The 26617-nt window shown below is 42.2% G+C and overlaps 1 protein-coding gene across 1 annotated transcript in view; it reads left to right on the top strand.

The window, feature by feature from the left end:
• DNAJC13 (DnaJ heat shock protein family (Hsp40) member C13) overlaps window positions 1-26617 on the top strand; it is a gene marked incomplete in the record, with an annotated part of 3140357 nt that overhangs the window by 142481 nt on the left and 2971259 nt on the right. The window contains 1 exon segment of the mRNA XM_044066722.1: window positions 5802-5920. Coding sequence (XP_043922657.1) covers window positions 5892-5920 — 29 coding nt within the window.

Raw genomic sequence — 26617 nt, 5'->3', positions numbered from 1 at the left:
TCCAGAAAGTCTGAATCTCCATTTTTCTCTTTGGCAACAATGTGTTCCAGAGAAATCTGTTCCTACTACCAAGGAAAGAAAATACCTGGTGACCAGTTCTGGATCTTTCTGTCCTAAACCTGTTTGTAATAAGTGCCCAAATTCAAAATTCTCATTTCACAACCTGTTGCCTCTTCTTCCTCTCTCAAGTTTTCGGGTAACACTAGACTTAAAAAATGCTTTTCATCACATCCCTTTCATCCAGACGTCAAGACATTTCTTAAGGTTTTGTGTAACTGGCTCACATTATCAGTTCTCTGCTTTACCTTCCTGATTATCCACTGTACCAAGTATGTTCACAGAGTGTCTGACTCCAGTTATTGTATACTGCAGGTTGCACGCTTTTCTCATTTTTCCATATCAAGACACCTTGCTTGTCTATGCGGAGTCTTTTTCAAAGTGTCAAGAATCTCTCTCTCTGGTGAGAGATCTTACACAAGTTTGGAATCCAAGAGAATATTAGTCTTGCTTGACTTCCTTACACAGGATTGTGTTCCTGGGATATCAATTAGACACCTCAGTCCAAAGAGCTTTTCTTCCACAGGAAAAAAAAACTTTATCTAGATAAATTTCTAAGGTTTTCCAATCAAACTTTGGTCACACCTAAGGGAATTCCTCAGGATTTTGGGTCTCATGGCACCTATGAGTTTCATGGTATCCCTGGCAAGGCTCCACATGAGAAGGGATTAGTGGTATCTGAAATATCTCTGGTCCTAGCATCAACACTATTCATCTTTTCAAATCCCAGTGCTGGGGGTTGTGAGAAGAGAAGTTTTTTGGTGAAGACAACAGGTATCCTTAAATACAGATCTACCTTTCTCCCTCTTAAAGCATTCCCTATTGAGGCTTCAGACTTTGCTTGGGGAGCAGTTTCAGGAGGGGAAAAAAGCTCAGTTGGTATAGGACACCAAGGACAGACGCAGCGCATAAATATCATTGAGATGCTTGCCCTGATCAAGGCACTTAACTCCTTGCATCATCTTTAATCCCAAGGACTTCAGTGGTTACAGGCTATAAAATAGTCATGTGGTACATCAAACGAGGAGTAACCAGGTTGCACCCCCTTTGCAGACTAGCCATTTTAGCTTGGGATATAGCTTCACTGCTCAATCTTGCTCTGCAGGCATCATGCATTCTGTCAGAGCAAAATTGTGTGGCAGACAAGCTGAGCAGGACCCCAGGGCTGACTCTAACAAATGGAAGCTAGATCAAGAGGTATTTGACCCATGTGTTAGGAGTTTCTCAAGCTGACCTCTGTTCAGAGAGGAGGCAAAATCAACTGGCAGTATTGTTGCAGGACTCCTTGTAAGAAAGCCTGGAAGACAGATGCCTTTTTACCCCCTCAGATAGCAACATTCTTTGCTCTTTCATTCTGCACTAATATCCAGAGTACTTATGAAGATTCAGGAGTACCTCAATGTTTGTGTTGACTCCTTTTTAGCCTAGGCACCTATGGTTCTCCCTTATTTTGAAAATGGCCAGGGACAGTTACCACAAGCTTTGTCCTAGACTGGATCTATTCACACAAAAACAGGGGTGTTTGATGCATCCCATCAGTCATCTTCAATTTTCTGCCTGAATGATAAGGTCTTAATTGTTTTTAGGCACCTGTTTACTGAGGGTGTGCAGCAAGTACTAATTAAGGTAAAGAAAGCCTGCTAGTATAAAATCATATATTAACAAATAGAAAAGGTTTTCTAGTTGGTGGCAACAACATAACCACCAGCCATTCAGGGCTTGTTCTGTGATTTTTACAATATTTATGTAAGTTACTATCTTATGGCCTTTCTTATTCCTCTATCAAGGTTTATTTATCTGCCATTTCAGCACATTTTCCTATGGATCTTTCTCTTTTTTAATGCAGTCTCATGACAAAATATTCTTGAAAGGGGTTTTGCATAACAGGCCTCCAAGAAAATTGGCGGTCGATCATTGGGATCTTAATTCTGTGTTGTTGAAGCTAACACTTGCTCCATTTGAACCAGCTAATCTGGCTGACTTGAGGTTCTTGAACATGAAAAGGAGTTTTACTGATTGTTCTGACCTCTGCAAGAAGGGTATTGCAATTGCAAGCTCTTATGGTGAGTCAACCCTATCCCATTTTCCATAGGGACAGTCTTTATATCAGAACTAATTGTTCTTTTATGCCTGAAGTGGTATCCAAGTTTATTTTAAACCAAGCTATCCATCTCCCCATTTTCTTTCCTGAACCTAAAAGTAAGGGCGAGAGGATTCTCCATACCTTGGATGTCCACAGACAGCTCTGGTACAATCTTACCAGAACTAAATTTTTCAGATCTTTGGATCGATTGTTAATTTTTTTGTGACGGTAAGAAGGGGCAACATGTCAAAACAGACAATTTCCAAATTGTTTAAGACTAATACCCTTTGTTGTACTCACAATAACAAAACTATTCCAGGCAGGATCATGGCCTACTGTGCCAGAGTCTTCGCTTCATGTATAGGTTTTTGGAAGGGTTTGATTGCCAGAAGTTTTCTAGAAGCTGCTACTTGGTCCTCTGTAAATACTTTTACAAACAAATATAAGGTTGATTCCTTCTCTAGGTCCAGATCAACCTTTGCTAGGTTTGTTCTCCAAGGACTCTAGACATTACTCCTTTCACCTTCCATATGTAGTTAGCTAAAGTAATTTAGCTAAGGCTACTGCAGCAGTGATCAGTATGATGAACATTGTACACTTGTATAAGTTGAACTTGCCATAACAGTAGATGTTTGAATGATTACTGCTGCTGTAGTCTTACCGTCCTCCGTCCCCTCGTTTTTTAGTGTGTGATTTAATTCTAGGGTGTGGACATTTATTTATTTTATTCTTTGTTTCTAGCTTTGACTATTTCAGGACTCTGCTTCCTTCTCTTTGCTGGCAGGAAAGCTCTGAAGGACTTTGTACCCATAGTTGTCTTTTTGTCAGTTCAGCTTGAGCTGCTTTGACAGTTTGGGTGGGTGAAAAGTTCCCAGAAGCTTTGGAAGCTGGCTAGATGTAATGGTTAAATCCTTGATAGGATGTAGCCCCTATAGTTAAGGATAATGCAGTATTGATAATTCAAACATCTACTGGTAAGTTCAGCTTGTAGAACTGTACTTTCTCCCGCCTCTTGACTCTGAATGATGGGCAATTCCACACCCTACTGCAGGATATAGATCATCTCAGTCAAGTCGAGGGGTCTGTCTGCTACCCCCACCTTGCTACCCTTAAGTTAACCATCTGGAGGATTGGGTTTTGATGCCTAGGCCTGTATCCTGTCCATAAGAGGTGCTCTCCATTCTGAGGAAAGCCCAATACCAATAAACCATATCTGTAAAAATGGAAGAGATTTTCCTCTTGGTGTCACCGCAATGACACACTAACCCCACTCAAGCAGACATCAGCTGACTCTTGCAGTACCTGTCTAACCTCTTTACTCAAGAGCATTCCTATTCCAGCATTATGGTATGTGCGTCTGCAGTATCAACTTGCCTGCATAGTGCTCCACCTGTCTTCTCACATTCCCACATGAAACTTTTTCTAAAAGGGTGATTCACTTGAGATCACCTGGGAGGAATCCCATTCCAGCATGGTATCTAAATTCTGTATTAGAAAAACTAAATTTGCTTCCCTTTAAACCTGCTGAGAGTGCCTGTCTAATGGTGCTCACCTGAAAGACCACCTTCCTTTATAGCTGTGACATCAGCTAGAACAGTTTCTGATCTGCAAGCCGTCATGTGTAAAGAACCTTTGTGTCTCCCACAGTAACCCTCAACGTACTCATCCTTTTCTGCCTAAGGTGGTATGAGAATTTGCTTGAAACTAGACTAGCCATCTACCAGTCCTCTACCCATATCCACAGAACAGGGCAAAGCAAGTCCCAATTCCATGGATGTGGACAGGCATATCGGGTACTATCTAAACAGAATAAAAAGCTCTAATTGAGCAGAGCAATTGCAGGTGGCTTTTGCAGAGTGCAAACAGGGCAAGACTGACTACAAATAAACCATTTCTAAATGGATAGCTAACTGCTTTGTTCTGTTGCTCACACCATAAAAAATGTTTGCTGGGCACAGTAAAGCCCACTCCACCAGACATGAGGTGACTACCGCTGTTTCTCAGAGTTCTCACCCATGCCATCTTAGAGGCAGCCACATGGAACTCTGTGCATACCTTTACAAAACACTGTTAACTAGGTCATGCGTCCAAGGCTAGAGTAGGTTTCGCTTCTGACATCCTGTGAGATCTTATTTCCTTAGGTAATGCAGATGCTCCACCACCCAACTTTTATCTGTGGGAGTCCTGTCAAAAATCAGTACTGTAACGCTGACTATGAAGACCATAGTACAGTTGTGTCCCACTAACCATAATTGTAGAGGTTCAGGTAGATCAGTGTTGAGTAGATACTGTAACCCTCCAATCCCTCTATCTGCTGACCACTTGTCTCCCCCCTTGCTGGGTGCAGGGGACGAAGAGTTTTTTTTCTGCAGATAGTCATCTTATCTTCAACATTCCCCCTCTGCCTCCTGTGTCCCCCCATCTCACTTAAATTCAAACAACTGGGGAGGCTGTGCTGTTTTCAACATGAGACTGCTCGTTCAGTGCGTAGAAGGACCTGAAGATGGCACCGCTGGGCACCTTTCTTGTACCCCTAAGTCCAGACGCTGGTGTTTGGACGTCTAGCCAGGGTTGATGGAAAGACTCTGGAAATCAGGCTGGTCATGGGCTTCTACATAGCAAGAAGACCCAAGAAATAGTACTACAACATTGGACTACTTGAACTGCTATGGTTAGGGCAAGTGGGATGCAACTATACTTTTAATCTGACTTTTTCTGCTGCAGTTTGGTGCCTTGCTACTGCTGTAGTTGGGTGGACAAACAACTGTCACTTGGTTTGGAGCTCCACAGTAATGAAGCAAATTGAGCTGGTCCAGCAGCATTCCAGATTTTTACGTATAGTATCAAGTGTTTGAGATATTTAGTATGAGTCAAGATTGATTCAGCAGCTGTATATTGGGTTGTTTGTATTGCTTTATTATCTGAGCGCTAAAAAAACTCAATTAAGCTTCCCAAAAATCCACAGTTTTGGTTATCCGTGCAGAAAGTAATCTGTGAAGGGTTGAATTTTGTGTCTGTTATGCTGATGTTTGTCAAAAGTGTGGTTAAAAAAAAAATACTTTTTTATGTGGTTAACAGCTTACTTGCTCATGTGTAACAGTAAGGAAGTTAGAAACCTTTCTTAGATGCAGTATTGAGCCAGCATTTTTAACTTGTAAATATTTAAAGCTTTCATATATAAAACTGTTTTGGTCTTGTAGCATGCAAGTACTTTTGATAGTTATAGAATTTGGTAATGTTAATACACCAAAGAAAAAAAATGAATGCTGTTTTTATGGTTTATAAATGTTATATCTATATATGCGTCTGGAAAAGCGGTTACAATGGTGGCCAGCTGGGAATGGTTACTGGAAACATGTCTAAGCTACAGAGCAGTTCACAAGTACACCTCAGAATAATCAGAAGTGGACATATATCACACAGTAACAGGCAGAATGACTTTGGTAGGTAGTCTCCGGGAAGGGTTTACGGAGTATTTTAGTAGTACACCTGTATTTCTGTTTGTTGTTTTAGAACACTGTATTTTAAAGCAAGTTTGGATGCTTCAGGAAGCTGGAAGTTTGGAACACAAAAACAGTGGTTTGCTTTTTGTGGTTTTGAAAACTTGCATAACTGATTTATTCACAGTTGTCATGCATTTATTACATTTTTGTGTTTGCAGCAGACAGATGTTTTAGTGCTGGATGGTGCTGGTTTGCGTGGAGAGTGACCCTGTTTCCTGTACTGATAGTCCCTGTATGTAGCCTGACAAATGCTGCCATCTCAAGAGCCAGCATCCAGGTAATGAAGACAATATACATTGTTGTGTTAAAGCTTCATCTTTCATTGTTATGCACATTTTTCTTTAAGTGGTGTAACAAGAGATTCATATTGTTGTACACGTAGAAATTGCTTACATTGTGATAGAAGACCAGATTATCCTGCTGCATTACAGTACAAAGAAATGTTGTGATTGTTTAATGCACTTAAGCCCTCTGTCACCTAGGATGTACAGTAGCATTCCTCTTATGTTTCATTTTCCAAGCTTAGATGTTGTAGTGGCATCTTATTTGGGCTTCTGCAAGTGTTTTACAGAGTAGGTCATATTTTTAGGGATACAGTCTTCCCATGTTTCCTAACCTTTACCTAGTCTTTGGTTGGGTTCTGCCTGAGGCAAAGCATTTGGGTTCGGAACCCTTCTCAGTTTCTGCTGTGCAGATGCTTTTACTTTTCCTGTTACCTTTGGACGGGTGGAGTGGTGGGATATAATTTAAGTTATAACTCCCTGTAAGAGAAGAACATTGTATGTTGGAATGTTGTTCCTCTTCCAGCTCCTTCCGTCCTGCTTGTTGGGGTATTTATCACTTCCCCAATTTGCTGTATTAGCTGTTTGATAAGGTAGTCTAAAAAGGTAACCTTGCAGTCAACTCAGTGTAGTATTTTTTTCTTTCTGCTACTTCATTAAGTTAAAGCTGACTTCATCACCACAGAATTTCAGGCCGTCTCACACTTGTTCTTGCCCCCCTTCATATCTGACCTCACAGAGAATGAAGAGGCATCTGAGCTTTGTTCTGTTGCAAAGTCTTCCCCTTTTATGTCAAAAGTGTCTCTTACCTTCAACTTTTAGAAGGTGACAGCAGATGGCACAAAGAAGCTCTGTTGGGGAGCAAGGCAACCTCAAAAAAAAATAAATAAATAAAGAAGATTGGAACTGGCAATCCTCTCTGTCAATCTGTTCACCAGTCCAGAGGATATCAAGAGCAGATGGAAGGAGTACCTCAAGAAACTTCTAAATGAAAAAAACCTACAAAAGCTGTACTGCTGCATGTACTTCCTACAAAGAAAGAAGTTATCCTTGAAGTAAGAAGTGCATTAAAGAAACCAAAGTCAGGGAAAGAAGCAGGCTAAGATGAAGCCACTTGAAGATATGCTCAAGATATTGGGTGCTTTAAGGAAGGAATGGGTCTTTACTTGTCACATTTTGAAACAAGATATATCCCACGTGACTGAAGAATAAGCATTGACAAACCAAGAAGAAACTTCGCAGTGTGGAGGGTGTGAAGTTCACTCCTTGAATTATGTTATGCACCTAGTTAAGTAATAAAAATCGAACTGTAAAATACGTACTGCAAAGTAATATAGAAAATGGTACGTAGTCCACAGTTGAGTTAAAAATGGAATAGCCTTTATTGAAACACAAACAAGTGATCCTAGTTGAGTATAATGAAAAGCATCTAAAACATTCATGATATGTAATCCGGTTATTTGAAGCAAGGAAGTGGTTGCAGAGGGTGGTCTGTTAAGAGCAATAAAAGCATTAAACTCATTCCTTTAACCAAGTCCCCCTTAACACCATAATGTAAACTGAGACTATGCTACCTTAGAACTGAAACTAACTAAGCATTTAAGGGCAATGTACAAAAGATGAGGAGTTTTCACAACTGTGGACAGTCTCCCTATTGAAATTTTGGCACTCGAAATGCTGAGTGCCAGCAAGACGAAAAAGGCTAAAAACCTGGAAGAAGTTCTAATCTTGACAACTGCTCTCTCCTTTAATTTTTTTTGCAGCGGGCAAGACCCCCCCACACCCTCTGAAGTTAAATATTACCAACTCTGAGATCTCTATAGATTGGAGAAAAGGGAATATCCTGAGAAATGGACGTCTTGGACTTGGTATATGTAGGTCTGTTTTTTGGCCATTCAGTGTCCGTGTTTTGGAACTCACTGTAGTGGATCCCGACATTTCACGTGCTTACCCTGTGTCAACATAACAGTATCAAACTTCTGTCCTACTGTATGAAAGTGCTGGAGATGGTTATTGACAAACTAATATGATGGGTGATGGAAAGTAAGATGGGAGATGAGCAGTTATCGATCTCATCCTCTCGATACCACTTTTTCAGACTTTTATCACTGGATGATTTATGCAATTGTGATTTGGTCTACCATGCATACCTTTGTCAGACTTTACAAACTAGATGTCATTTCTAGATCCAGAACAGCCTTTCCACCATACCAAGATATCCTGCCGTGATGCCACCCGTGGATCTTGGTAATTGGGCATTCAGCCCCAAGTGTCAAGACAAGTAGAAGGGACAACATAGGATATGAAAGTTATACACTTACCATAATGCTAGATCCTTGTTGTCCATCTTGCCATCCCACCCTCCAATCTCCTTTCCCCTGCTGGTGAAGCATGATAAACCCAACCTGAAGCCTTCATTTTACTACATATATTGCCCTATTTTTTTTCGGGGGGGGGGGGGCGCTAACTTTCCAAGGGTATTCCCATCTATTGTAGGGCAGAGTTGATCTGGAGATTAACTGCCGCGGTGGTACAGTGGTTAGCGTGGTCACCTCACAGCAAGAGCTTTTCCCGTTCGATTCTCTGCTGGAGCGCCTTCTGTGTGGAGTCTGCATGTCCTCCCCGCGGTCAAGTAACGTTAAAGACATGCAGGTAGGTGTGAGCGTGAATGGGCGTACCTTCATTGAAGGTTGGGTGTCGGGCTGGCAACTCGGCACCATAAAATCCATTGCCAATCATGAGTAGACCAGAGTTCTGTTGTGGCGACCCCTAACCGGGAAAAGCCGAAAGAAGACGCAGTGCATTGTAGGAGAGTGGAGCTTGGAGGAGCTCTGAAAAGTGTTGCCAGCTTGAATCCTCCTCAAGGTGGCTAACCAAACTATCAAGATGAGCAGAGGGACAACAAGGATCTAGTAAAGTGTTAAGCACACAGCGTTCATTTTCCGAAACCACCCCTTCTGTCTCAAACATTTTTGCCAAAAGCAGTAAACTTGAGCAGATAAGCTGTGTTCCAAAGGTTTGACTGCTGTGTTAACAGCTGGGAATGGCCAACAGCAGAGAGAGAGAGAACAAAAACATGAAAAATATTTTCCTAGTTTGCAAAGGGACATTGCAGTGACTTGTACAATTAGACAGTCATTCAGTCTTCTTTCTTTAATCATGTGTGAATCATCATAGCTACCCAGCTAACAACACCATATACAGACTCTAAAAGAGTTTTGCTTGGGTATATGATTGAGGACTGATAAATATCAATACTCGGACAAATGAACTAAAGCTGGGATGTTTTGTTTTGCTAATTGCAAGGTTCTGCTCATGGAGGCTAAAAGGGATGTATTTGCAGTAAAGACATGTAACTGGGAATGGGAACTGCCAAGTTATGCCCTGCAGTGAAAAGGATATTTGCCTAAGCAGACCACTGTGGATTTGTAAATATCTTCAGTTTTCCAGATTCCTCCAAACAGTGTACACAGAACTCAGCCCCCCCTCCCCCAAGTTCTCATCAAAGATTAAAGACCATTAAACAGAGTCTTTGCCAGCTAGGACTTCTGGATGAAAAAATAACTTAAATGGTATTTCACCTGCCCGCCTTTGACCTACATTTATGATTTACTGCACATTTGAATGTCTAGTTATATTAATTTTTAACATTGTAACAGATTCTACTTTTATGCGGATTCCACCTGGTACATGCTAGCTGTTTTATCTTTTTGAGTTCAGGCACATTTATTTAATGAGCAGGTCTGTTACAATATTTTGTTCACAACCAACTCAATTATTTAGAACAAAATTGAAAGTTGTTACATTCATTGTTTTTCTAATTGTATAATAATTACAGCCCTTTTCATAAGTCAGTCTTCTTCACAATTGCTGTAGATCCTCATGAACTCAGACCACATAAGTCATTTAACCATTCTGGACTTTAGGCCTCGGTCTTCTCTCATTTGCCAGGCTGTCTATCACTCTGTTATTTCATCTTAAATTTATCGCATACATTCCTCATATTCAAATACTTTCTCAGGCATGCTGTTAGTTTCAACTTTATAATCTGATCAGTTATCTCAAACACCTTGGTCAACCTTGTTTTTTTTTTTTTCTTGTGCTCTATATTTCCATGTAATTGCCTGCTTTGACAGCCACCAATAGAGTTAATGCATGACTGCATTAACTTCTGTTCCCCTTTCCACCCTAAAAGCATCACCTCCTCCTTTAAATGGATTTCCCTGCCCCAGTTTGCTCAGTGAGCACCCCCAGGTCCTCTTTAAATTCCATTAACTCTTCACAGGTCCAGAAGATATGTTTACATGTGTTGTGTCCCAATTGTCGAACTCCCATCAGTTCCTCCCATGCCTAAAGAAATACTTTGTGTAATTGACTGGGGGTATAAAATAATTATGCAAACACTTCTGCGTGGAAATCCTGAATTTTCTAAATTTTGCTGCATCTCTGGGAACTATTTTTTATTCTAATGGAATCTGGAGTCACAATCTTTTGCCCCAGTTATTTATCATTTTATTTATAACCTTTTTTGTTTGTCTGTCTTTTAATTTACTGTAAGAGCCACCTATTAGTCTTTTGATCATGGCTACTTCAGTTCTTGCTTCATCTATAAAGTCTGCTGCTTCATGTCTCTCTCCCTCTTACATTTATTGGCTATATTTTTGCCTGTGTAGGCTTTTCAGCCCTAAATGTCTTGATTGGTTTTCCAGAGCCAATGCAGACTTCTCCATAGCCTCTTCCCACTGCATTACGTTACTTCTCTGCAGTCTGTTTCCAGTAGCTAGGCTTCAAGATTTGCCACTGTTGTCTTCTGGCCATCTCCTGCTGTGGTCCCCTCGTCTGAGAGACCTAGTGAGGCCATTTCCCAATAATGCTTCTGCCCTCTTAGTTTCTGTAGTATCTCTAACATTGAATTCAAGTATCGCTCTGCAAATATTCTATGCTGTCTTACTCCACTGCATCCAGAAATCTCAGTCCTTTCTTGTCATCCATGTCCCTTTGCTGTCTCATTTATCATCTGCTTCTCTTTAGGGTCATAACCCTCCATCTGCATCAAGTAAGCCATTCTTCCCTGTGTGGCTCAGCGGTATCTCTGTCAGGCATGCCTAATCCCTCTAACTACTCGGGTAAGATTATTTCAAACTTCACTCTAGGTATCTTATTTTCCCAGAAAAATTTGTTACCTAGGTATTTAGTGGTCAAGTTTCACAAATTTTATAAAAATAAAGTATTAGGGTACAGAAACATTTTAACTATGCCGATCGTGATGGCCATATTGGTGAACATCATCTTACATTGCTGTATTTTGGTCAGCATTTTTTGCGTCATTTTCATTCCACATCTCCTTCGCCTCCAGTTGTGCCATTTTCCTTATCCACAGTCCCCAAATATTTCTTTGTCATATGCTTCCACAGGTATGGGTAATTTTGTGTCCTGTCCCAGGAGTGGGTGTATAATTTACAGCCTTAGCTGTTGTTTTGTTCACATTTATTTTATACTCTGCAGTTACCCAATACTGTTGTAATGTATCAAATTTTGTCATTTTCTGGGTCCGTAAGAAATAACTGAATTTGCATAAAGTGCAGTTTTTTTTCTTGTCATGCAAAGCAGTGATAGTGTCTAATCATTGACTTCTTTATCTTAATAGCAAGAGACTCCATGTATAAGGCAAATAAGTGGGACAGCAGACACCCTTGCCTAGATCCCCCTTATTATCCCAGACTTTCCTGATAATCGGCTCTCTAGATTCACTTGTACTTAATGCTTGCAGATCCGTCAGAACTAGTTCTATCCACTTTCTTGGCAAGCCATACTTCTCCACGACTATTTGTGGAAGTTGTCCACCCACTCTTTTTCAAAGGTTTTTTCAGCATCCAAACCTACCATCATCAGAAAGTTCCTTTGTGGCTCTGCTAACCTTTGGATCAACCATTTTCCCAAGTGTTATTGTCACCAAATGTCTAGAGTCTATTAACCTACACTGATTTAGATTGATTATTCTCCTTAGTATCATAGCCAGCCTTTTTGCCAAAATATTCAGAAATACTTTATAGTAATGGCCGAGCACTGAGATTGGCCTATATGAAGCAAGGTATGCTGGGTCCTTGTTTTTTTTTCACTATGACATCACTTTTTAACATGAATCTGGGACTCTACATCTTTTCAGGATATCGTCAACCATTTTTCCCAATTAGTATAATTTCCCAGTTTGACTTCCATACCTTGATAGGTATGCCATCTAACCTAGGAATTTGCACTTACGTTCATCGTATTAATCACTGCTGCAGTAGCCTTCGTTCTATGGGTTGTATCTTTCCAAGGATATAAATGCCGTCCAACTTCCAAATCTTCAGGACACCTTTCTGTGGCAAAACCATCAGTCATTTTGCGCTGAACTGATTGAAAAGGCAGGTCTGGGCACCTAGCCCTTCAGAACTTTACTGCTGATGGACAACAATTCTCTGTGGACTTCTGCGGATCAGTAGTTCGCTTTTACTGTCCTTTGCTTGGCAGAGATGGTTCTTTTGGGGAAAACCTTTCCTCATTTTTTCTGTCAAACAGAAAGCTAAATATGGATGTACTCCTCGTCAGATTGTGTTAGACAATAGTAGTTTAATGGGTCTGGCCCAGGGTTTTATTTAGGCTGCTGATCCTTATAACGTGGTTCCTCATAAAAAGCGGGATACCTCTTTTCCTGAAGAGATTGAAGATTCTGAATCTGGACAGGAAGATGAATGGACAGATACAAGGTTTTCTCTGCAGTTTTCTGATTCAGACTCTGGAAAGATTTGTTTCTGATTCTAGCTGTGGGGTGTTATCTTTATCTTAGGCTATATCCAGAATGTGCCAGTGTTTTTAGTGGGAGAACATGGAGGTTTCGCAGTCCCACAGAAGATGCTGTGTATTGTTTACAGAAGTATTATCCAGAACCTTCACCCATTCTTCGTTATATCCACATTAAGGGATGTATATCGCTGCCTGCAATTTTCTTGATAGTCCGCTTACTGTGGCTAAAGAAGGCAAATGGAATATGCAAAGTTCCTCAGTTGTTTGCAAGTCTTTATACACTCTTCCCAAACCTGACCAAGCAGCTATAGCATCATTTAATCCTACTGCTGCTAAGCATTTAATTCCAGTTATTCTGTTTCTGACAAGGATGGGAGAATTATTGAATATGTGAAAAAGTTTAGGCTTCTGCAACTTTTTCAAAATGTTGAATTTTCAGGCACATATATTAAAACTTATTCTGAGTAACTTTGAAAGGATGAAAATATTTTCTTTGCAATTTTAACTTGAGGAATAATCTGCTTTAAGTAATTCATTTTCTTGCTTTGTGCAAGTTGTAACTCATTTACTGTGTGTATGACTTGCTTGATTTTAGTTTTTGGTTCCTTTGCTGCAGAGTTTATTAAAAAGTGTGACAAAATGGTTAAGCTGATACTGAGAATCTCAAAAATGTCAGCCCTTTTTTTTCCCCAAAATTTCTAAAGAAATCTCAACCCCTTCACCCAGTCTTTGCAAAAAACAAAATACAGTCTCAACAAAAGGCAGGTAAACAGATGTTTATCAAGAAATAGCAAGGGTGTTCCAAAAGAATTCATAACCCCCTCCCCCAAAAGCCTAGCGTAGTCTATTAAGTCAGAATGACTATTTAAGGAATCTTGTTGCCCACTCCCACCCTGGCAGTCCCTTTTTCCTTCCAGAAAGTCTGAATCTCCACTTTTCATTTTGCAAACTGGTAGTCTCAGACAGTTGTGTATTAAGCTCATTCATTAAGATTACATACGGCAGTGAGAGGAACTCCCTCCTTTCCAGGGTAGTAATTCCTCATCTACCAGAACAGAGAATTTCACCCTGTCCAACACATACTGTCTTGGGGCGTGATAGCATTTCCTCCTTCCCAGGTTGGGAAAGGTTTTTATTCAAGGATGTTTTAGTGCCAAAGAAGGAAGATGCTTGGAGACCAGTTCTGCATCTGTCTTTCCTAAATATGTTTGTGCCCAAGTTTAATCTTTAATCTTTTCACATCTCAGTGCTGGTATTTGTCAGGAGAGAGATCACTTGGTGGAGACGGCAAATATCCCTAAATCTAGACCTCCCCTTCTCTCTCCCTACTTCAGAACAGTCAGTTACCACAGACACCTTGGACTTTGCTTGTGGAACAGTTTCAGGAGGGATAAAAATGCAAGGTGCGTGAGACAAGGAAATATCCAAACACGTAAATATTACAGATAATCTAGTCCCTCAACTGTCTGACTCATCTTTGATTCTCGGGATGTCTTCAGATTGCTACAGACTATAACAAAGTCCTGTAGTACATAAACGAGCAGGTCATACCCCCCTTTGCAGATCAGCCATATTAGCTTGGGATATACCTTAACAGCACATTCTTAATGTATAGCCATCTTACATTCCGTCGGATCAAAACTGTATGGCAGACAAGCTGAGCAGGACAAGGGCAGAATCTCACAAATGGAAACTAGATTGGGGGAGTCTTCCAAGAATTGATTCATCTGTTGGGTTTTCTCAAGTAGACCTATTTCTCCACTCTGAACAATCATTTGCAAGTTTCTGCTGCAAGACTCCATGCAAGAAGGTTTGAAAGACAGATGCTTTTGCTTTCTGTGGACAGGAATGTTCCTGTATGCTTTTCCACCCTTTCTACTGACATCCAGAGTACTTCTGAAAATTCAGTAGGATTCCCCCAAGGATCATTGTGGTAACTCTCACTTATGGCCCAGTCAACAGCATTTGTGCCTTCTTTTGGAAATGGTCAAGGGCAATTACCACAAGTGTCCTCATAGAATGCATCTACTCATAAGATCAGAGGTGTTTGATGTATCCTAACCTCAGTTAACTTCGTTTGACTACCTGGATGATAGGGTCATAATTCCCTTTAGGCAGTTGTTTACTGGGGACATGCAGCAGTTACTTATGGAGGTGAGAAAGCCTGCTACTTGAGAGTTCTATATTAAACATGAAAAGGTTTTTCTAGTTGTTGCCAACAACATAACCAGCTCACATTCAAAGTAAGTTCACTGTTTTTGCAGTATTTGTGAATTACTGTCTTAACTTCTCTGCCAATATTCTTTCATCAGTGATTTCAACATGTGTACCCATGGATCCTCCTGTTTCAGTACATTCTCAAGCCAAAATGTTTTTGAATGGGGTTTTGCATAATGGCCTCCAAGAAAACCAGTGGGCCTGTCCTTGGGATCTTAATTTTGTGTTAGACGTTAGCTATATCTGTGACGTCTGGATGTACCCAATTCAGAACTTTTCTGCCACAGCGAAATTCAGATGTCCGATCACCAGTTCTGCAGTCTGGTATTTGCTCGACATCGGCCTTCCGATTTCTTGATAGTTTACCAGCTGTCCCCACTGAGATAAGTACCCTTGTGGGATTTTTTTTCTTGTTTCTTTGCTGCTGTTTCAGACGTACATGTCTTCTACTAAGGGAAAGTGTGCTTGTGATAGGCAAATCCCATATAAAGATACACACTAGCAGTGTTTATTTTGTCTAGGGGAGGCCCATGATTACAAAGCCTGTACCATTTGCCAATCCTTTGTTCCGAAAACCATTAGAAGCCACCTGGTGGATTTAAAACTGTATTTAGAAAATCAGTGCCTCAGACATTTGACATCTGGTATGGAAAAGTGGAGCAGGCCCTTCTGAGGAGCAGCCAAGGAGGAAGGTCAAGAAACTTAGGCCTGACTTCTTAGCTGTGCCTCAATTTTCTGGTGTGCTCCTTGAGGTTAATATCAGCCCAGGATCACTCCAGACATCGTGTATTGTGCAGCAACTTGGAACCAAAATGGAAGCTGGTGCTGTGGATACTCTGAGTACGCCCACTGAGGTTTTTCAACTATCAGAACCTGATGTTGAGGGGGAACCACAGCTCCTGGCTTTGGAGGGCCCTGCTAGTACTTCAGGCTTGCCTTCCACTATTTCGACATCTCCTAGACCCACTTCTGCTCCTTCCACTCCTTTAAACAGGAAGCAAAAGGAGAAACACACTTCCAAAGATCCTACTCCACCCCGGGAGACCTTCTCCCAGACTCTGTTTAAGGCCTTTCAGGTCCTACAAACCCAGATTCCCCAAACAGGCCTACCCATTGCGCCACAAGTGCTATCTGTGGAGGAGTCTTCCTCCTCAGGTGAGTCCTTAACTTACTGCTTCCAGTTAGACTCCCCCAAAGATTTTGTTAACCCTGAAGAAGAGTCACTTATTCCTGACTCCCCTGGAGAAGATTTCTCCTTTGGAGGTACCATTTCTCTGCTTAGGCAACATTTTATGTAGGAATTGTCAGATGTCTCTGACAATAAAAAGAGAGATTTCGAGCTTTTGCAGATGGAGCAGCCCTCACCATCTGCACTCCCACCTTTACTCCCAGTATTACAGGATGCTTTCTCTGCTGCCTCACAAAGCCCAGAATCCACAGCATCCTGCTTCTAAGAGACCAGACAGATTCTACAAGGTGTCTGCCAAGGAGCAGTTCCTTTTCAAGAACCCCCCCCCCCCCCCCCGCAGACCCTGCAGCCATTGCAGTATCACTTGATAAGTCCTCTAGGCAACTACCTTCTTCCCCGTTTCCAACGGATAAAGATAGCAAATTTATGGGCAGGTTAAGTAAGAAAGTATATACTTCCTCCACCTTGGCCATCAGGGCCATTAATTATCAGACCCATATGGCCATGTTTGTTTTAGATTCCCTGACCAAGGCATCTACTCTTCTGTCAGAGGTCCCAGAATCTCCTGTTAAGACCCAGTTAAGTATCCTTATTTCCACAGTGTCTTAAGTGACCAGACACTCCATTAAGTGCAGCTACAACACTATAGAAGCTTCTTCTAAGTCTGCTGCTTCTGGCTCTGTGTTAAGGAGATTTTCATGGTTGAGACTTTAGCCTTTGCCTTTGGATGTTCAAGCCAAGTTGTTGGATGTACCCTTGGACAACAAAGCCCTTTTTGGAGCAGCCTCTGTGGACCTACTGAAGTCTCTACAGGAAAAAGTTAGACTTACAAATTTTAAAACATTTACTAGTCTCACCTGTACCCAGATTTCATAGAAATTACCCACAAAAACCTAGCTTTGTCAAGAGACTGTTCTCTCATCCCTCTACTTCTCATTCAAGAGGACAGAGGCAGACCAGAAAGCAATCTGCTCCCACGTCTTCTGCCACCTCCACACAGTCATCCTTTTGGAGCAGCCAGACCAAGACAGAGCTCTTCCACTGTGAGACTCATCCCTTAAACAGTTCCACCCCTCCCCCATCCCTACGTCTTACCCTCACCCTACCCTCCTGGCAGAAAACCACCTTAGACAAGCAGGTTGTTTCCATCATCCAGAGGGGATATTTTCTGACTTGATGGGCTATTCCACTCTTCCAGGGAATACCTCAACCCCCTCACAATCAGATGGCACTTTTCCCTCCATCCTGAGCCAACTTTTTTCTCAGGGGACCATAGAAAAAGTACCCAAGGGTCAGTTAGCCAAGGGATTTTATTCAACAATGTTTTTGGTCTTAAGAAAAGATAGTCCTTGGAAAAACCCATCCTCGACTTATCCCACTTTAATCTTTTCCTCAAAGTGCCCACTTTCAAAATGCTCACATTGCAGCACCTCCACCCCCTCATACTTCAGCAAGCATTCGTGGCCTCAGTAGATCTGAAGTATGCTTACCTGCGTATCCCCATCTTCCCACCTTACAGAAAATATTTACGTTTCTCAGTGTGTTCATCAAATTTTCATTTCTCTGCTTTACCCTTAGGCCTCTCCACAGCACCAAGAGTATTTGCAAAGTGCCTAGCCCCAGCCATTGCACACTGCAGACTGCAGGGCATACAAATTTATCCCTACTTGGATGACATTCTTATCCTGCACTAAGATCCACTAATCCTGTCCAAACACCTGAACATGGTTTGCAACTTTCTACAATAGGCTACACAGTGAATTACCAAAAGTCTCAAATGACTCCTTCCCAAGACCTGGTCTTCCTGGGGTGCAAGATACAAACAGACTTTGTCAGTCTTTGTCCCCACCCAGAAAGTGGAATTTCTTGCTCTGTTCTTCCACTCCCTGCTACCTCTGACTACCATCTCAGCCAGGGAATTTCTCAGGATAATAGAGTGCATGGCCTCCTCGATTCCCATGATCCCTCTAGTCAGGATGCACATGAGGAAGTTTTAGTGGATCTTGAGAAACTCTTGGAGCCAACACTCCCATCCCTTGGAAACAAAACTTCCTCTTCTTCCCGTTTAAAAAGAGAACTCTCCTGGTGGATTGCCACCATTACCCTCAGTCAAGGGGTACTCCTGCAGATTCACCCCACCAAAACAGCATCTATTCACAGATGCGCCAGATTTAGGTTGGGAAGCCATCCTTCACCACGCCAGCAATAAGCACAAAGTACAGGAGGAGTGGATCATTCAAGAAAGGAAGGACCACATCAACCTAAAAGAGCTAAAGACCCTATCCTTGGCTATGCAGGCCTTCCAAGACATCCTTATGCCAGGCACCCTGAAGGTCATCACAGACAAAATGACTGTCCTGTGCTACATAAACAAGCAAGGGGGAACAAAGTCGTACCCCTCTGCAGTTTGGCTATACAGATATGGTTCCTGGCAGCAACATTTCAAATTCACTTGCAGGCAGTTTACACCCTGTCAGAAGAAAATGGGATGGTAGACCCCCTCAGTAGAACCTTGACACCCTCCCACGAATGGATGCTTCACAGGGAGGTATTTCAGGATCTAATTCACAGGTGGGGTATTCCTCAGGCAGATCTGTTTACCTCCCCCCAGAACAAACAGATGCCCCTCTTCTGCACAAGGCTCCCCCATCCACAAGCATGGAGGGTGGATGCCGCCTCCTTTCCATGGGAGGGAATGTTCCTCTATGCCTTCCCTCTGATTAAGAATGTCATCCGGAAAGTACAGAAGGACAAACCAAAAATCCTGCTGGTGACTCCCTTTTTGCCAAGATAGCATTGGTTTCCCCTACTCTACCGCTTAGCCCAGGGCAATCGCCACAGGGTTACCTTACCGCTTCGGCCTATTCATACAAGACAGTGGATCCCTTATTCACCCCCCACCTACTCGGTCTCAAACTGACACTGTGGGTGGTAGGGTTCTTATCCTTTTAGGCACCTATACTCTGAGGACGTACTGAATGTCCTGCTGGAGGCCTGGAAACCTAGTACCAGGAGAAATTGCTTATTAAAGTGGAAAAGATTCTCCCATTGGTGCCTCGAGAAAACAGGACCCATTCCTACCTTCTGTTCCACTGGTCCTTTCCTACCCGTGTGAGTTACCACATTCAGGACTGATCTACTCAGCAGTAAAAGTACACCTCTCTGCTATCTGTGCTTGCCTTCCCTTTATTCCACCTCTAGCTTCCAAGTTGGAAGTTGAGCTGTTTTTGAAAGTGGTCCTTCACATAAAGCCCCCTCATAAGCATATTTTCTCCTCCTTGGGACCTTAACTTTGTCCTGGAAAAGCTTATATTGGCCCCCTTTGAGCCAGCCCACCTCTCCCGATCTTATTTTTTTGTAAAGATAGGGTTCGACTCAGTGCTAACCCTTCTTTCATGCCAAAGGAAGTTAGTGAAATTTCATTAAACCCAGACCATTAATATCCCTGTTTTTTACCCTCAGCTACAGAACTCCTCAGAAAGGGCTTTGCATTCCCTGGATGTTCATAGACAACTGACATGCTACTTAGACAAGACAAAACCTGTCTGGCAGTCAATGTCTAAACCCACAATTGCCTCTTGGATTTCTAAGGTGATAGGCTTTTGCTGTTCCTTTCATGGAAGGAACTGAGTTCACCTGTCAAGCCCTTTCCACCAGAGCAGCTTCCTCTTCAGCAGCTTTCTTCAAGGGTGTCGATTACGCCTCTGTCCTAGAGGCTGCTACTTGGTCTTCTGTACATACCTTTACCAAGCATTACAAATTGGATCTGATCTCCAGGGCTAGAGCAGGGTTTGCTAGGTCCATCCTGCAGGGTCTCCATTGACTCTGCTCCCCTACCTTCCTCCCGTGCATCTTCCTAGAGAGCTGTGGTACTCTCCCTAAGGTTATGAATACTGCAGCATGAAAATGGGACATAGAATAGTTGTGTAAGAACTTAACATAACCATAGAAGCCCTTCTCTTCCATGTTGCAGTATTCTATCCCTGCATGTAACATCGCACGTACCTGGCTCCTAAAACTTTGGTATACTGCAGGCACTAACTCTCTAAGGTTATGAATACTGCAAGATGGAAGAGAAGGACATCTATGGTTATTGTAAGTTCTTACACAACTGTTCTCTCTTTGGACCAGCTCACCTAGCTTGACTGGAGGTTCTTAGCATGGAAATCTGTGTTACTAATTGCTCTGACCTCTGTAAGAAGAATGTCCGAGTTGCAAGCTCTTATGGTGAGTCAACCCATCCCCTTTTCCACAGAGAGAGAGAGAGTTTCTTTAAGAACTAATCCTTCTTTTACGCCTAAAGTGGTATCCAAGTTTACTTGAAGCTTAACGGCCCATCTACTCATTTTCTTACCTCATCCTAAAAATGAGGGAAAGGTACTCCGTAATATGGATGTCCACAGAAAAATCTGGTACTATTTTGACAGAACTAAATCTTTCAGGTATTTGAATGAAGGTAAGTGGAAGTGACAACCTGTCAAAAAAAAAAAAATGTTTACAAGTGATCATCTTAGGCTGTAAACTTTTGATGTGAAGTTGTTCTATCTCGCCGTTCATTCTTACTGATGGGTTCGGAGCCGATCCCTCGTCTCTGAGTCGGCACCTACTACAAAGCACGGGGATTTCAAGTAGCTTGAGGCCAAGTCCCTATCCCATGATACACTTTGAGTTACGTCAGATCTTGTTTGTCGCTGCAACTGATCGGAAGTTCTTGCTAACTTGGGCCAGTAAAAACTTTAATACTTTTCTATTTATAAAAAATATTGGAAATTTATTGTTACAATAGTTAGATATTTAGGTTAGATAAGCTCTTAAAGCTTTATCTGCAGTGTTCCCTTCCCTTGTGTGCTTTTTCATAGCTATATATTTGGTCTTGTTTTTCTTCATAGGCCTATTTAAATTTTCTGACTAGAAATTGTTTATTCAGTGACCTTCTTGTCACATTTTTTCTTAGCATAGTATTTTATAATTCTTAAAGTTAACTTGCTTATCAATATTATCTGCTTAGTTAATTTGTGTGGGTACTTGTTGGCCTTAATTTGAGGGCTTATGTGCATATATTTAGCCTGTTTGTTATTAGAAGGCTTATTAATAGTTGTAGTTAGCCTTAGTTTAAAGTGTGTGTTTGTGTGTGTGTTTGTGTGTGTGTTTGTGTGTGTGTGTTTGTGTGTGTGTGTGTTTGTGTGTGTGTGTGTGTGTGTGTGTGTGTGTGTGTGTGTGTGTGTGTGTGTGTGTTTGTGTGTGTGTTGTGTGTGTGTGTGTGTGTGTGTGTGTGTGTGTGTGTTTGTGTGTGTGTGTGTGTGTGTGTGTGTGTGTGTGTGTGTTTGTGTGTGTGTGTTGTGTGTGTGTGTGTGTGTGTGTGTGTGTGTGTGTGTGTGTGTTGTGTGTGTGTGTGTGTGTGTGTGTGTGTGTGTGTGTGTGTGTGTTTGTGTGTGTGTGTTGTGTGCGTGGGGATTGATTGTGTGTGTGTGTGTGTGTGTGTGTGTGTGTGTGTGTGTGTGTGTGTGCGTGAGTGTTTGTGTGTGAGTGTTTGTGTGTGAGTGTTTGTGTGTGAGTGTTTGTGTGTGAGTGTTTGTTTGTGTGTGTGTGTTTGTGTGTGTGTGTGTGTGTGTGTGTGTGTGTGTGTGTGTTTGTGTGTGTGTTTGTGTGTGTATAGTTGGCCTGTTTTTCATTAGAAGGCTAATTTATATTTGCTGTTGTTGGGTGTGTCCATTTCTGTCATGGCTGATAACAAGGACAATCACCCTAAGTCAGGGTTTAAAAAATGCCCTAAATGTGGGCAGAATATGTCTGGTACTTACTGCCATGTTAATTGTGTCTACTGTTTAAGTGCCTTGCACTTAAAAGAAACATGTTCCATATGCTGTTCCTTTTCCTCTCCGGTCCTCCAAGAGAGAAAGAGGAAGCTCATTGACAGAGGTTTGTTGAAACCTTCTTTCCAGTAGGGTTTGAGTGACCAGGATGGATCTAGTAAGTTCTCAAAGTCCAAGACTTCTGTGGATTCAAAAAAGTCTAAAAAGTCAAGAGTCTGTGACATTGGCTCCACAGGTCTCGGAGCTGACTGTCTTCTTTTCGGAGCCAGTCCCCGGTTTTGGAACCAGAATCCGAAATTCCTAAATCTCCACTACTTCAGTCTGTACCATTGGTCCATTCATTTCAGTCTTCTGTTAGCCTCTCAGATTTGGATGTGGATTGGGTGGTGCAGAAGATTATACAGGCACCGGCCTTTGCAAAATTATCAGGTCCGACCCAGGCGGCTTCGAAGCTGAAGACCCTTATGCCAGCTATATCTCTTCCTCCTCTGAGCCGTACCGGTCCTTCAGAGCCAGAGGAGTCAGACTTGCTGATTGTGGAGCCTTCGGAGCCAATGCCTGCTCCAGTGAATTCGGCTCTGTTCACTCTGATGTCCTCAGTGCCTGTCAAAGACTGTAGGAGCCAACACTCTCTGGTCTGGTCCGGAGAGGATAGTCAGACTGACTTGGTTCCGAATTTGCCTCTCAGGGCTTCGGCTCAGATGAGTTCGGTTCCTACCTCTGGTTTGGAGCCCACTGTCCCGATGCCGGGGGTATCGACAATTTCCTCGGATTAGTCCGTCCCTTCACATCGGAGCAGGGGTGCTTTCGAAGACATGAGAGTTATGTCTCCCAAGACATCATCAACTCATTCAGACCAGGGAATCCACTCTGTCACTCTGCAACCAGCTGGGCATTTAAACTCGGAAAAATCTGCCTTGTCGCCATTGCAGCATATAGTCTTTATCGGAGCAGAACTGGACACCACCATGTTAAGACTTCCAGTAGAAAGATTCTTACTTCTCCATCAGTATGTCCGCATTCTAATATCCAAAAACAAAGGACCAGCATCAGAAATTCTGAAATTGTTAGGAATGATGGCAACAGCAATTTTGGTCATGCCATTGGGTTGTATGCACATGCAGATACTGCAATGGCTGTTCACTCAATGGTCTTACCAAGAGCTCCCCATGTCTCACATAATGATCACAAATTCCTGCAAAAGGATCTTCAGTGGTGGTTGACCTCACTTCATGTTATGGCAGGACGTCCATTTATCTTACCCCCACCAGCGACCACAGTGACCACGTATGCTTCCCTGATAGGGTGGAGGGGGGGCATTTTCAGGGAAGGACAGCCCAAGGCACATGGACTGATCAAGAGACTTATCTGCATATCAATGTCCTAGAGTTGAGAGCAGTACTTTTAGCATTGCAGTACTTCCAGGACTCTCTTCCTCTGGGTACAATTGCGATTCAGACGGACATGTCAGTGGTCTGATACTTGAACAAACAGGGAGGAACCAGATCCTACCCTCTTTGTTGCGAGGCCCTAAGAGTATGACAGTGGGCTATATCCACCCAGCGCCTTCTGTTAGCAACACACATCCTGGGAAAATCCAGCATGATAGCAGACAAGCTGAGCAGAGCAATTTTTTTGCCGCACGAGTGGTCCCTCAAGACCGAAATAACTGACAGGAAATTCCACAGGTGGGGCCAGCCTTGCTGCGCCCTTTTTGCCAGTCCCATGAACACCAAATGCAGAAGCTACTTTTCCCTGATTCTCCCTCCGGGAAAAGCCCCAACGGATGCACTCATTCACGATTGGCTCCCGGGTCTCATCTGTGCATTCCCAACAATCCTGTTGATACCCAAGGTATTACAGAAAGTGAAAGCCCTAGGAAGGACTATCATTCTAATAGCTCCTCATTGGCCTCGTCAGATTTGGTTCCTCTTCCTTTGACTTCATCTTTTGGAAGACCTCTGGATTCTGGACCCAGTTCCGGACATTCTGACGCACTCTGGGGAACTTCATCCCTCTCTGCAGTCTCTGAAGCCGAAAGCTTGGCTGCTCCATTTCCCCTCATAGCCAGGTTCTATAACCTCTCCAATGAGACTAAGCAAATTCTCTTATCCTCTCACAAATCCTCTATAAGGAAGCTATACCTTAGCAAATGGAAAAGATTTTCTATATGGGCCTCTAAAAACAATATTAATCCTTACCAAGCCCCTATGGCCTCTATACTAGAATTCTTGATTGTGATCTTCAAGGAGCTGCAGCAGCAACAGTCCATGTTCAACTTGCTGCCATCTCTAACTTTCATTCTGGATTTTTAAGGGTTGAATATTGTGTCACAAATTATCCAAAGCCTTTCTCAAAGGGACCTTTCATATTTGACCTCCTGTGAAATCTCCCTATTCTCCATGGAACCTAAATTTTATGCTTTCCCGCATAAGTCTTCCTCCATTTGAACCAGCTTCCTCATGTGACCTCAAATTTTTGTCATGGAAAACCATCTTTTTAGTGGGTAGTACTTCTGCCCGCATAGTGTCAGAGCTTCAAGCCTTGTCCATCAAGCCTCCTTTGATTTTCCATGCTGACAGTGTCACTTCGAACAAACCCCTCTTTCTTGCCCAAAGTTTGCACTGAAACTAATCTCAACCAAATTATTGATTTGCCAGTTTTCTTCCTCAACCACTCCAACAATCTAGAGTATATGCTGCACAAACTTGATGTTCACAGACAGCTCAGATTTTATTTGGATAGAACAAAAGATTTCAGGAAATCAGGCCAGCTTTTTGTTTCATTTTCAGTTTCCAGGAAAGGTATGCCAGTGACTAAAACAACTCTGTCTAAATGGTTATCTGATTGTATCACCTTTGGTTTTACAGCATAAAATTAAAGCTCACTCAGCCAGAACAGTTTCTACATCTGCTTTTTCTGCCAGACTTCCTATTGATAACATTTGCGCAGCCACTTGGTCAAAACCTCATACCTTTATCACTCATTACAAGATTGACAGGGCCTCTAGGGACACAGCCTCCTTTGGATCCACGGTCCTGAGAAATATACTCCTGTGAGCTACCTGAGGTAGATGGTGCTTGGGATGCTACCCATCAGTAAGAATGAATGGCGAGATAGAACAACGTCACATAAAGAAGTTATGTACGTACCATAACGTTCCATGTGAGTTCATCTCGCCTTCATTCTTGCGTCCCTCCCTCCTACCCCCTCCTGGGCTCTCAGAAGACAGAGATGCTAGATCCTTCCGGGTCACTCAACCCTTCTATACTTTCTTATGGAGGTATAGAATGCCATATGGTATTATACCCAGCAAACAAGATCTGAGGTAACTCAAGGTGCATCATGGGATAGGGACTTGTCCTCAAGCTACTTGTAATAGGTGCAGACTCGGAGCCGAGGGATCGGCTCCGAACCCATCAGTAAGAAAGAAAGCGATATGAACAACTCAAATGGAACATTATGGTAAGTACATAACTTTTTTACATTCACCACAACAGATATAGTCCAGGCACAGTTGTGGTCCATTCTACTAGAGCCTTGGCTTCATCGTGGATTCTAGAAGTATTCTAGAAGCAACTTGGTCCTCTATGCATTTGCAAGCCATTACAAACTTTATTCCTTATCTCATTCTAGATCAGGCTTTGCTGGTACCATTCTTCAGAGACTCCTGGATCCTTCCTGTTCTACTTCCCAAATGTAGTAAGCTACCCAAGGCTGCTAAAACAGTGATCAATATAATTAACACAGTACAATTTAACAGTAGATGTTGGAATGATCACTACTGCAGTAGCTGCTCCCTCCCTCCATTCCCTGTGCTTCTTGGTGTGTTTATGCCAGAGTGAGAATACATTTTTTGTTCCTAGCATTGCCCTTTCAGGGCTCAGCCACCCCTCTCTGGCATGAAAGCCCTGAAGGTCTTGGTGCCCAAACCTGTCTTTAGTCAGTTCAACTCAGTCACTTATAGTTTTGGCGCATAGATGCGGTCCTGAAACTTTGATAGCTAGCTGGCTGTTATATTCTTGGCAGAATATAGTATATGTAGCTTTACAGTTGTGGCTTTTAATTTTTTATTTGAACATCTACTATTATTTTAAGTTTACTTACACAACTACTTTTTTCCTTTTCCTCCTGTCATCGGTTTTGCATATTGTTCAGTACCAGTTCTTTAGTCCCCACCCTTTGTGTTATGTATCCTACAAGCTACAATAATATTTTCATTCTCCAAGCGGAGTTAGTTTCCTGACGGACATCCCACACCCTACTTCAGTTTCAAAAAATTTTTCTCTTTGGAGATTCATCTCCATGAAGTCTGCAACGAAGTTGTAGATTTAAGTTAGTCTGTCATCCCCTTGTTAATCATAGTACCACACACTACCTTGCTCAACCTGACAGAATTGTTTGCCATATTTAACTTGAACACTTCATTTAAAAGCTTGACATCTGGTATTGCTTCACCTTAAAGGAACCCGCACACAAATTTTAAGAAAGTATATAACCTTACTTAATTGATTGTATCCAGTAAATGTTCTCATCTTCAAAGTTAAACACTGAAATAGAGTATTTTCCCCGTTTAACACACTTGATTGCAGTGTTATTTAATAACTACTGCAGTGTTCCCATTAGCAGTACTCTACAGTTGGAGTGATAGCAAGCACTTCATTGTATTAATTGTCCCCTGGACTCTT

The sequence above is a fragment of the Protopterus annectens genome, chromosome 3.part1 (genome assembly GCF_019279795.1).
Source record: "Protopterus annectens isolate FY-2018-M chromosome 3.part1, PAN1.0, whole genome shotgun sequence".
Taxonomy (NCBI): Eukaryota; Metazoa; Chordata; order Ceratodontiformes; family Protopteridae; genus Protopterus; species Protopterus annectens.
This window is presented reverse-complemented; position numbering and strand designations above follow the sequence as displayed.